Here is a 13,225-nt window from a genome sequence, read left to right as displayed (position 1 = left end):
TGTCCTGGAACTCACTCTGTAGACCAGGCTGGCCTCGAACTCAGAAATCCGCCTGCCTCTGCCTCCCAAGTGCTGGGATTAAAGGCATGCACCACCACGCCTGGCTCAACAACTCAATGATTAAATGACAATCCAACTTAACAGTGGATAGGAGAGTGCATTCAGTGGTGGAGACAGCACGGTCAGAGGCTCAAGGTCATCTCCAGCTACATGGTGAGTTCAAGGCCAGCCTGGGCTACCTGAGACACTCTTAGGCTATTTTCAAATCTGTTACTGTTGTTTTGATATATGCTCTAACAATGCAGCACCTACGGGCCTCAAAATTTGTCATGTAGTCAAGGTCTTCAACAATAATCCTCTTGCATCAACCTTGAGTGCTGGGATTAGAGGCAGGCTCCACTATGCCAGGCTTAGTATTTACTGATATAATACTTCTCCAGCCAAAATTAGAAATCTACTCTACTAAAACTAAAAAGAGTCTCAAAACTCAAAGTGGAAGCTGGTAAAGAATTTATGATTCTCCATAATGAGCATTTTTTTTTTTTTAAGGAAAAAGCCTGCCTTGGTATTCATACAATGAGATAATTTTAAGTTCCAGATAAACTCCACTTATCACCTGGCACAGTCTGTCAATATTTTCTTCGGTTGGCATCACAAAGTACACTGCAGGGACATCTGGAATTGGATCTCGGTCCGAGTGCAATAGGCTGGAAGACAGAAAGAACGACAGCAACTCATCTCTCCCCTCAGGTACTTTTAAAGCGACAGTGTAAAAGAATAGTTCTCCAACTCGAAGTCTGTAGCTCAGTGACTAGTGCTCCTAACAGTCCTACGGCTATCAGTCACTAAGTTAACCCGGGCTTTACCTTAGAAAGTGGGAAAACAAAACAAAACCCACACTGTTGACATTAGTAATACCTACTTGTAGGATTATTTCTTTTTATTTTCATTTTTCCCCATTTTTTAAAGATTTATTTATTATATGTAAGTACACTGTAGCTATCTTCAAACACACCAAAAAAGGGCATCCGATCCCATTACAGATGGTTGTGAGCCACCATGTAGTAGCTGGGAAATTGAACTCGGGACCTCTGGAAGAGCAGTCAGTGCTCCTAACCACTAAGTCATCTCTCCAGCCCCTTTTTAAGGTTTTTAGTATTTCCTATGGCCAGACATTCTCTTTACCACCACCCTCCTGGAAGAACAACTATACATTCAAAGTCAACATCAACTTTCATAGAAATACACGAGAGGGTTGTGGATGAAAAACTGGGAAGCAGGTGGCGCTGTGGAAGGAATGTAAGAAGTGAAGCACACATGGAGTAGGCAGCACTGAGAAATGAAAAGTAGACGGAACTTTCTTACTGCCTGACATTTAACCCTCCTGTTGCTCTTTCTGCATGATGCTGTGGATGAAAAGCAGCAACTTGCACTTGCTAAGCACACATTCTACAGCGGAGCTCCATCCCCAACCCTATCTTGACCAATCTGCTGCTTCCTAACTGAATGCACAGGAGATCATCGGATATGACATGCTCAGGTCTTCTCTTGGTGATTCGGGGAATAATTTCATTTAGTTATCTCCATTTCACATAAGAAAATCTATTTGTCATAGCAATGTATTGGTTATAATGGTTATGATACAAAATATGGCTAGCCTCTGGATACAGACTCTTCATTCATGCCTGTAGTCAACAAGAAGGTGATGCACTAGTAACCTTGCATCTGTCCAGATGTCACTGCCCACGATGAGAAGTATGTGACGGCAGCCACAGGCCGTTTTCTTTGTGTGTTCTCTGCTCAACCATCTACATGCTGTAACTGCATTTCTAGAAGCCAGTGGTTACTGCTTCCTTCAAAGTGGTCTAACCTAGGCTGTTGCAGAGGCTAAATTTTCTGATAAAGTTGATTCAGGCAGAGGCCAGGCTGTCAGCGATCATCCACCGCTATACAGTCTTTCCATCTGGTGACAGGATGTTTCTGCTTCCTCTACTTGCAAACCGGCAGTCCATCTTGTTTCCCTTAAGCCAGTATGGAGTTGGATCGCAATTGGACTTGTCACTGCCACTATGAGCCACGAGACAAACAGCATGGCCACAGCTCTGTCATCAACCAGTATGCAGCAAACCTAGTTTTGTATGCTACAGTCTGTTCTCTGGTAACAGAAAGAGCTTACATGCTTAGGAGCCAAGACAGCAAAAAGAAAGGCCACTATTTCATGTAGTCACTTAACATGCTCACGTTACTGATAAATTAATTTAGACTTTTTAAAAGTATACTTAAATTAGACAAAATCCTTTTAGAGATTGAAGAGTACCAAAGAGCATGAGTTTGTTTTCTTCAAAGATCAACCACATCTACTGGAAAATGAAACAAATATTTAAATTCTGAAATTAATATAGCTCAAAGTGAGACTATTTTTAAACCTCAAGGTTACACAGGTGCTATAACCAAACTTTAATTTTCTCTGCAAACAGTCCTTAAAATTTTGACTTTTAAAGTGATCAAAGAAATCTTTCTCAATAAATCTGAAAATGCATGCCAGTGTGAGAAGCGTTAAAACTCACAGATGCAGAGTGATGCCCATGTCTCTCAGCTCCTTCACAGACAGCAGAGGAGAGATGATATCTTGGCCAAATCTGTCATAAATGAGTACCTTTAAAAAAGGGGTTTGTTTAAACAGCATTATTAATGAACAACCAATTGAGAAACCACATCAAGATAGCATAAGCTAATTTTATTTAGCAATCATTATATTGAATTCTTATCCATGTTCAGTTTAGTATTTCCTCTACTACTCAAATGTCCATCTACATAGTTATATATTATGTAAAACATTATCAGTCAGGTTTAAATAAAGCAACACTTTTAGAAACTTCTTATAAAATATTCTAAGTTTAAAAGTCAGACTATAAAGTCTTTATTTTTAACCTGTAATAAAGAACTTAGAACAAATTCATACTTGTTTTTCCTAGCTCATAAATATCCTTTCTAGGAACATGTAAAGATGAGATAAAAAATTTAGCCCCTTTCAAACTAAAATAATGGGCTTGACAGATGGTTCTAAGAACACTGGCTCTTCAGAGGACCCAGGTTTGAGTCACAGCACCTACATGGCAGCTCACAACCATCTGATAATTCAGTTACAGGGGATCTGGACTGGCTGGATCTTTGGAATAACTTGGCACAAGCTGGAGTCATCAGTTGAAGAAATGCTTCCATGAGACCCAGCTGTAAGGCATTTTTTCAATTGGTGATCAATGGGGTCCCACCCAGCCCATGGTGGGTGGTGCCATCCCTGGGCTGGTAGCCCCAATGATGTAAGAAAGCATGGTGAGTAAGCCATGAAGCAATGAAGCAAGCCAATAAGCAGCACCTCTCCACAGCTTCTGCAACAGCTCCTGCCTCAAGGATCCTGCCCTGTTTGAATTCCTGACCTGACTTCCTTCAATACTGAACATGCAAGATGGAAATGTAAGCCAAATAAACCCTTTCCTTTTTGGTCATGGAGTTTCATCAAATCAATAGATAACCCAACTAAGACAGGATCCAACACCCTTCTCTGGCGCTGTAAGCACCAGGCACACATATGCAAGAAAAACACATATATGTGTGATGTGTGTGTGTGTGTGTGTGTGTGTGTGTGTGTGTGTTTATGAATGAATAGATAAGTAAACGCCGGAAATTTAACAAGTTCCAACATAAAGAAAATTTAAAATTTAAGCAGTTTAGGTAAACTAGATAGTGACTTAAAAAGCTAAGTCCCTAAACCAGATGCAGTGGCTCACACCTGCAATGGAGCACTCAGGGACTGAGGCAGGACTGCAGTGAATTTGAGGTCCAAGACAACGTATGACAAAAACTAACAAAAACCCCAAATAAAACAAATATCCCAAATCTAAACCATGCCTCCATCTCAGCCTGCCACATCACTATTAGTTATAGAGCCCGGGCTGGCTAGTGAGACCTTCAGTGGTGGGTTCTCACAACTATCTTAGTGCTACTGAGGTGAGATGAACTCTGCTATTGTTATTAAATGTTATTCTTAACTGCCGGGAATTTCTTTAGAGAAACTAAAATCTGCTATGGCTAGTAAAGGTGCTTAGTCTTTCAAAAACTATTCTCTAATCCTTAAATATAGAGTAGTCCCTAACCCGAATTTTCTACTTCCACAGCCTCAGTTATCTCTAGACAACCAGGGTCAGAAAATATTACATGGAAAATGACAGAAATAAGCAACCTACAATGTAAGCCACCGTGAGTAGAACAAAGTTTCATATGTCCTATCCCACTCTGCCAAAGCCTCCTGCAGTTCTGCTCTATACTGCCCACGGCATGAAAAATCTCTTTGTTCAACGCTTCCCCCCACTCTTTAGTCACCCAATGCTGTCTGTTATCAGATCTCCTGCCACGATTCCACAATGCTTACTTTCCAGTAGCGTTTGTTTTACTTTACAGTGCTTCGAAAACACAAGAGCAGTGATGCTGGCAATTAGCCACGACTGGTAACTTCTTCTGTACTTAACTTACAAAGCAAACATCATCACAACTATACATATATAGCCAGAGGGAACATATACAGCAGTTTCTAGATATTCTTGGGTTTCGGTCCAAGACCTGCCAAAGTAGCAAATTCTTGGACACTCAAGTTCTACAAAATGACAGAGCTCAGCACATATCCTATATGGTCCTCTTGTAGGCTGCGCATACTACATAAACAGCTATTATTGTGTAGGAAATAATAAATAAAATATTCAGTAAGTCTAATTAAAATATACTACTGGTTTTATATTTTCAAGAAATTTCTTCTAATTCCTATCATTTCAGCTCTAAGAAGAAGCCCACAGTTCCCACTAAAGAAGCCCTTACCTTCCATACTGGTTCTCCAGTACTGTTTTTAACATGAGGCACATTGAAATTCAACATCCGCTTCAGAGCCACTGAAAATAAAGTTTACATCCGTTATTTATAGTAGGCTTTGGTTTTTTCCTCACCATACACAAAATGCATAAATGCTAACAAAACTGACTAAAGAAATGACTGAATGTGTAAAAACTAGGGTCAGATCTTTAAGATAATTTCACCAACAGCCAGCTAGCATCTGTTTGGGAACTAAAAAACAAAAAACAAAATAAAGCAAAACAAAACAAGGCACCTGTCCCAAAAGCTATAAGAACTAAACAGGACAGAGCACTTTAGGGTCTGGGGTATAGCTGAGGGGGATAGCACTTGCCCAGAACACATGAGTTTGATCCTTAACATTGTGGGAAACAAAAATGACAAAAAAACAAAACAAAAACAAAAACAAAAACAAAAAAACCCACGCTCCTGAAAAAGTGTCTGTTTCCCCTGACAAACCCATAATGCCTTTTACACACATGCCAAAAGAAACTGCTTTATCATGATCTCACAACAGCCTTAGTAGCTAACTGCTTGCTGATGAAGAAAACCTTTATTAAAAACAAGACTATCTATGGCACACTTCACTGTTTCATATGGAGATCCATTACAGTAGGCCTATTTCTTAGTTACTCAAGAGTATATTTCATAGCCAATAAACCCACTGAAAGGTTGCACAACTTCATTATTTTATAGTCCTTGGGGAAAATAAGACTCTAAAATGTAAGAGATAACTGGGAACTGAAGTTATCCACTCTGAAAACACACAGAAGCCGTGCTTTACAGGTTACAGTATCTTGTGGTCTTTCTTGCTCGCCTGTTTAAACCACAGTAGATTTAAAAAAAAAATCTGAGGAAAATGAAAATCTGTTGTGCTGGCTGGTGCTAGTTCTCTGTGTGTGCAAGTGTTCGTGTGACTTTTTCCTTTTTCCAGTACAGTCGTATTAAGTCAGTCTCAAGTTCCCTGTGTAGCTGAGGATGGCCTTGAATTCCTAACTGCTGGGGTAACTGAGAGGCACGCAGTACCACAGCCCCGGGTTTTATGTGGTGCTGAAGATTAAACATATGACTTCCGGCACACAAGCATTGAAACTGAGACAGCCAAGCATTCAAGAAAATGCGCAGATCAGGTGACTACCTTCAAGCCGGGTGTGGTGGCACACGTGAGTTCGAGGCCAGCCTGGTCTACAGAGTGAGTTCTAGGATAGCCAGGGATACACCAAGAAACTGTCTCGAAAAACCAAAAAAAAAAAAGAAAAAGAAAAAGAAAAAGAAAGAAAGAAGAAAGAAAAAAAAAAGAGTGACTACCTTCAAACTTACTTTATTGAGTTGAGACAAGGTCTTACAGCTCTGGTTACCTTGTAACAAACCATGGACAGTGGAGTGCCCTCAAACTCACAGAGATCTGCCTTCCTGACTCCTGAATGCTGGGATCAAAGACATGTGCCACCATGCTAGGCTACTTTGATTTTTAAACACATGTGAACATTCGGTAATCCAGAATAATCTACAATCCAAACTACAAATAATAGCACTATATAACACACAAACAAATACCCTTATAGCCTATGCACCCATGGAAGAACTGCTATTAAAGCAGGCCGAGGTAGGTAGGAGGTGACGCTGCTCAACACTCTCCTTAGAAAGGCTGCACTTCAGCACTGTCATCCACATCAGAACCTCTTTTAGATACAAAAATGCCTTGGATGCTAAGTCCCTAACATTTAATATACCTTTGATAATATTTTAAAACCTAAAATGGTATAGTATTTGAACATAATCTAGGGGAACTCCCCTAAGTCATAGCAGATTAGCTGTTAATACCTAGACCAATGTAAATGACAGGTTGTTGTACTTCACTGTTTAAGGAACAATGACAAGAAAACTGTACACATTTAGTACAGACATATTTTACTTATAATCATTTTGATTTGCAATTGTCTGAATCCACAGATACAAAAACCATGGATATAGAGAACTAAGGGGGATAGTTATGTGTGTACATAACCATTTTTATTTTTTACACTTATTGTGTGTGCCTGTGTGCATGCACTTATGTCATTCCACACATGTGAAGGCCATGAGACATGAGTTGGTTCTTTTCTTCTACCATGTGGGTGCTAGGAATCAAAGTCAGGCCATCAGTTTGGTAGAAAGCCCCTTTACCTGATGAGCCAAGTTGCTGGCCCAACTTATTTTTTTTTCCCTGAAAATGCTGGCACTACAGTAATACATATCACCAACAACTTATGCCTACTTCTAAGAGTGACAGAGTTTACAGACTTCTATAAATACACATGAATAGCACAAACACACTGCTCTTGGATTGATTGCCTTCAGTGTTGCTCTCCTCCCAGGACCAGGCACTAAAGACACAAGAACCCCATTTCTAGAAGCTGATCATATTCCTGACTCAGTGACAAGCAGGAAGAATCCCAGCCTGGCTGCCATGTAAGCTGGCATGTGGCATTCTCCAGAGTTAATAGACATTCACTCATGTCACAATGAAAGGCCAGTTCCAGCAGAAAATCTCACATTGTCTTGGCTCCACTAGAAAAGCTTCAACCCCAGGCCTTGGCTAACTTGTTCAAAGGAGTTTTGATACAAGTAATTTCTCAATGAAGCATATAGCATGTATTTAAAGAGTGATAAAAGTATGACATTCTACTTGACCAGAGTTTAACACTCTAAGAAATCACTGCTTCTAATGGAAATGATAAACTAGATTTCTTTATGGGCTCTAAATATATTACCCTACAGTTTTACACTTGGTTAAGGTAACTTCACCCTTACCCAAAAAAATATCTTCACTCAAACACTGTCATTTATCTGTACTGTTTGCTCATTCATTCATTCATTCATTCAGCATACGTTTACTGAGTGTTTACTATGTACTAGATACTTCCCTAACTATAGGCCATCACATGAAGGAAAACAAAGCAAATAAAGATTACCCATTTTCATTATTTTTGAAGGACAAAGGTCATTTACAAATTAAAACCTAGGATGTATGGAATCATGATAAATGCTGTGAAAAAAAAATGGGACCAGGAAAGGATAAAAGTAAGGTGAGATATAATTTAAAATAGTGATTAGGAAGGTCTCCAGAGAAATGCACATTTGAGAAAAGGCCTAGAGGAAGGGAGGGAGGGAGACACATAAATGACCATGAAAGATTCTACAGAGAGGAAACAAATGGGGGTTGGGAGAAGGATCCAAGTGTGGAGTTTGAGAAAAGGTAACAAAGTGTTCAGTTAGGCAGACACTAACTAGCTCATGTGTGAACTTGAAGATCCATTTCCCTTGCCATAGTCAAAATAAGAAGCTATTACACGGTTTCAGACAAATGTGTGCCATGCTTAGTATGGGTGTATTCTGTGAATGAATGAAAGGGAACACAGTTGTAAAAGGAACGGCACAGATAGAAAGTTATTGCAGAAATTCAAGGAGACAGGTTGGGGGATAGCAACAGGTACTGGACAGTTTCAGAGTAAAACTGGCATGATTTACTGATAAATCTGAATTGAGTTAAAGTAAGAAAAGAAAAACCACATGGAGCTTTGTATGAGGAGCTATAAGAAAGACGCTTTCATTAATGCTATCAAGTGGCCTGATTTCAGAATAGAGGCCTGCAATAGCCGCGTAGACCTGGGACTCACCAGCTGGGGTGGTTTGAATGAGAATGGCCCCCTAACACTGGGCAGTGATGACACACTTAATCCCAGCACTTGAGAGGAAGAGGCAGGCAGATTTCTGAGTTCGAGGCCAACCTGGTCTACAGAGTGAGTTCCAGGACAGCCAGGGCTACACAGAGAAACCCTGCCTTGAAAAACCAAAAGAAAAAAAGGCCCCCTAAGACTCAAAGATCTGACTACTTGGTCAGCAAGGAGTAGCACTATTTGAAAACATTAGGAGGTGTGGCCTTATTGGAGGAAGTGTGTCACTGGAGGTGGGCTTTGAAGTTGCAAAAAGCATTTTCCAAGCCCAGACTCTCTCCCTGTTATCTGTGGATCTGGATGGACAGCTCTCAGCTTCTTTCCAGCATCAATGTCTAACTGCAGGCCAACACTCTCCCTACCATGATGATAATGGACTAAACCTTTCAAACTGTAAGCAAACCTCAATTAAATGCTTTCCTTTATAAGAGTTGTCATGTTCATGATGTCTCTTCATCAGAAGACCAAGAGACCAGAATATATACCACTGAAAGCTACGAGGCCAGACGAGATCACAGCTCTGGGCTGTGTAACACTGAGAGACAAGGAAGACAGACAAGCAAAAATCCTCAGTAGTAACAAGAGGGAGTAGATCACTCTGACTGCTGAATGGAAGACAGGAAAGAGAAGAAAAGTAATGCAGGAAGCTTTCACAAAGGTGGCATTTGAGGTGACAGAGGTACTACAGGTAGACAAACCAAGAAACAGTCATGCTGGTCAACACCTTTGTACTTTAGTTTCTTCATCTGTAAAATGGAGATATCTGAAACTACCTAAACTAATGATAAATTCACAGTGCATTGACTACTATCTCATCCATCCAAACTGACTGCAAACTACTTTGCAGCAAAGGACCTTCTACCTAGAATATTTGAGGATTGTTGTTCCTAAATATTCTCAACAGAAATCAATGAAATGTTATTCCTACAAAGGATTTTCTTCTGGAAATAAGACATGATCCACGTATAGTACAAATTTAATAACTGATGTAGCACAAGCCATACAGTAATAATGTGGAATCTTGCTATAATGAAGTCTATTTTCGCCAAAAGACAAAACGTAATATTAGGTTTTAGTGTTTTACAATGTCTGAATATTAAAAATGTACTGTTGCATAAATTCAACTTTTAAAAGGCTCCCTTTCATCAGAACAGTTTTACTGATGGGTGGTAAAACCTAATGCATTTAGTTTTATTAAGATATTGGACCCAAATTTCTAAGAGAAGCTGGGCTTGCAAATAAAATTAATTATCAAGCACTCTCAATATTTGCTTACCATATTTAAGTTATGCTTTACCGTGACCAGTTTCACTAAATTACCTACTGAGAAATGTAGAACTCAGTGTGCTTTCTGCTCAGTATACTACATTCAAATCTATCTTTTTAAAAAGACAATGGAAGGAATCAGGCACAGTTCAAATTCTATTGCTATGTTGTATTGCTTGTAACCAATTACTTTTCATACAAATAAGCATAAGTTCCAGAGAATTAAAGTTCTTTATGGCTTATGGTCGATTTCTCTTCTCTTTGGGAGTTACTAGATAAGTAGTATATGTAAATCATTTCTGATTTATACATAACACATTATGCATGATATACGTATAGGTAATTATTTTGGGGGCAATATACATACACCAAGTTTCTAGAGTTGTTTACTGAAAATAAGGAAAATCAGGTGTATCTCACATGGAAAAAAAAACTAAAACCAAGGGAAGAAACATGTATTTTTAAATATTACTTTATAAATGGGTGTCCAAATATGCTCTACTTAAAATATGTTCTATATTTTAAGATTACTATCTGTCGAACAACTGAAACAGGACGTTGTTAATTTGTTTTGACATTCTGAAGTCTCTTCCAGCAAGCTGAAGTAGGAAATCATTATCACCTGGCATTTTTCATCAGCTTCTCCCAAAGGATGCAAAGAAGATGGCATAAAGTAAGGAGCTCGGCAAAGAATACTTAGGTTTCGTAATCATGGCTCAAGTGTCAAAAACAGGTTTAAAAAAAAAACAAACAAAAAACCTAAAACTGAAAGCGAAAACCAAACCGACCTGGGAGACATACAGACCTACAGACCTCGTTAAGTGACAAGAAAGAAAACACCAGCTGCCAGTCCTTGCGAGGTGGCCTTCTAAAACTCGGCAATTAAAAACTAAGTAGCTACCACTGTGGCAACCAGCCACTTAAGCCTCTGCCTGTCGTACCAGGCAAAGGCTGTGAAGCTTACGGGCATCTCTTCCCCACAACCGCAAAACGGAGCAGCTCTCGAAGCTCAACTCGGAGCTGTCCGAACAATTTGCTCGGGTGATGACGGGCTGCTGCTGAGGCACACACTGGAGAGAAGGGAATCCCGAGTACCTGTTTGCCTCTCCCGAATGCTGGCCGTGGCCGCCATCTTGCTTCCCACCATCCACTGCCCGGCTGGCACTGGGAACCCGATGATGACGTGGCCCTACCTCCCGCGCCGGAAGCAGGACGAGGGGGCGGGCCAAGCGGCAGGAGGCCGCCTCCCCGGTCCCCGCCCTCGCCTTTGGTCGCAGACATTGGTGTTCCCCGATTTCCCAGCAGGGTTCCCAACCAATCGCGGTAAGCCTACCGAGGTCCCCACTCTTAAATCGCTTCTCAGGGCATGGGCGTGGTGGAGTGCTTACAATCTAATTGATAGTGCACTTTTCATGAAGTTTAAATCCTCGTAAAATTTACAAGGCCAAATGAGACGCCAGAAATTGCGTTTTCTTGATCTCCATGACAGTAGTGTCCCTTCCTTCTTTCCTCTAAAAACAAAACTACAAACGTGGTAATTTATTCGGTCCGATCTCTTCAGGAAAATGACCTAGCTTAGGGTTTTGGCCTGCTTGAGTATAAAATCACAGAAAAGCCAAATGACAGAATTTCCTCTCAGCAGTGCAAATTAAAAAACAAACGATTGTGAGCAGAATCCGGATGATAACAGCCAGGTTTGGTACGTTTAAAGCCCTGTGATTATGAAATAAATCCCACATCGACTATTTACATAATAGATTTTATTAATGTCAAAAATATATACAATGACAACTTATTACTAATCAGTGAATCCACCGATGACATTGCATTATGGGTTAATTCTCAGGCAGTCAGATTCTGAGATGAAATCATACTTTCAAAAATTTGGCTTTCAAAATTATACAAATAACTTATTTTTTAAAATCAAGATTGCGTTTTTTTTACAATAAGAACATATTTGACAAATATAGATACCTATTTTTATTAAGTTACAACAGGTTATCTAAAACTATCAGTTTGTGCCTTAGGGGGAAGTATCTCAATTCTGGAGTCCATGGACTATAAAGCAGAATGGCTTTCCCACCTACCAATGAGTTTAATCTTATTCACCTGAGTATTCCCACTTTTAAGCACAAATTTATCATTTGACTATTTCAGTTCCATGCTAACTCCTTCCAAGACTATATAAGGCACATTATCATAAAATACTAAGACAATGCTAACATTTATACAGTGTGCATGTTTGCGTACTTCTGTCCAATGGTGTGTAATGAGGGAAATAAAACAGATAAAAATATATCCCTCAGAAGAACAGTCCTTGCAAAGCTAAGACCAAGAATGACATTAATATTGATAAGAATAAAAATCATCAAAAAAAAAGAATAAAAATCATGATTTCAGAGTTAAATTTATTGTAGCTGTTTAACTCCAGATTTTTTGGCTTAAATAACTGAACATCAGGGGATAGTTTGAGCTTAGAAAAATTGCCCAGAACAGTTCGTTTCTTGAGTTCAGAGAGCTCTCAGACAAGGAGAGTAAAGGATTTTGGATCTTGCCCACTTTAATAACAGTATTAGCCTTGTAAATGGACTACTTGTTTAAGACAATCCTGGGAATAGGGAAGAGGTTAAGTATGAGGCAATAAGGGGAGTGGATATGACCGAAGCTCAGTACACACATGCATGCATATATGTGTCATGATAGCCATTGATTTAAACAATTATATACTAATAAAAAGGAAAAGAAAAACATCTGAATTAAAAGACCACCCCATCCTTATTAGATGCCTGACACAGAGACATGCAAGCAGAGAACACTTCAACAGAGAAAATGGCTCCATGAAACCAAGGAGCAGGCAACCCTGAAAGGCATTTTCTTAATTAGTGACAAATGGGAAGGGCCCAGCCCATGTGCAGTGCCACCCCTGGACTAGTGGCCTTGGCTTCTGTAAGAAAGCAAATGAGCAAGCCTTGGAAAGCAAGCCGTAGGTAGGAATCACTTTCTATCACCCCCATCTGCAGACTCCTGCCTTGACTAGCTTCACTGAGGAACAGTGATATGGAAGGGAGCAATATAAATAAACCCTTTCTTCCTAAGCTGCTTTTGGTCACAGTTTCATCCCAGCAATAGTAATTCTCACTAAGATAGATTCCCAACACATTTATCTCGTTTATATGAGCACTTGACAACTTCACATTTTAGTGGCATAAAAACATTTACTTAGAAATGTTATTGTTAGCCAGGCATGGTGGCGCATGCCTTTAAAACTAGCACTTGGGAGGCAGAGGCAGGCGGATTTCTGAGTTCGAGGCCAGCCTGGTCTACAGAGTGAGTTCCAGGACAGC

At 39.8% G+C, this 13,225-nt stretch overlaps 1 protein-coding gene across 1 annotated transcript in view; it reads right to left on the bottom strand.

The window, feature by feature from the left end:
- The window catches only part of Scfd1 (sec1 family domain containing 1), a 65,247-nt gene extending 54,148 nt beyond the window's left edge, over nt 1–11,099 (bottom strand). The window contains exons 1-4 of the mRNA XM_021202652.1: nt 10,977–11,099; nt 4,870–4,940; nt 2,568–2,656; nt 617–707 (exon numbers count right to left, since the gene is read on the bottom strand). Coding sequence (XP_021058311.1) covers nt 617–707; nt 2,568–2,656; nt 4,870–4,940; nt 10,977–11,028 — 303 coding nt within the window. The 5' untranslated portion in view covers nt 11,029–11,099. The remainder of the gene's footprint in view (nt 1–616; nt 708–2,567; nt 2,657–4,869; nt 4,941–10,976) is intronic.
- Between the last annotated feature and the right edge of the window lie 2,126 nt (nt 11,100–13,225).

The sequence above is a fragment of the Mus pahari genome, chromosome 7 (genome assembly GCF_900095145.1).
Source record: "Mus pahari chromosome 7, PAHARI_EIJ_v1.1, whole genome shotgun sequence".
Taxonomy (NCBI): Eukaryota; Metazoa; Chordata; class Mammalia; order Rodentia; family Muridae; genus Mus; species Mus pahari.
This window is presented reverse-complemented; position numbering and strand designations above follow the sequence as displayed.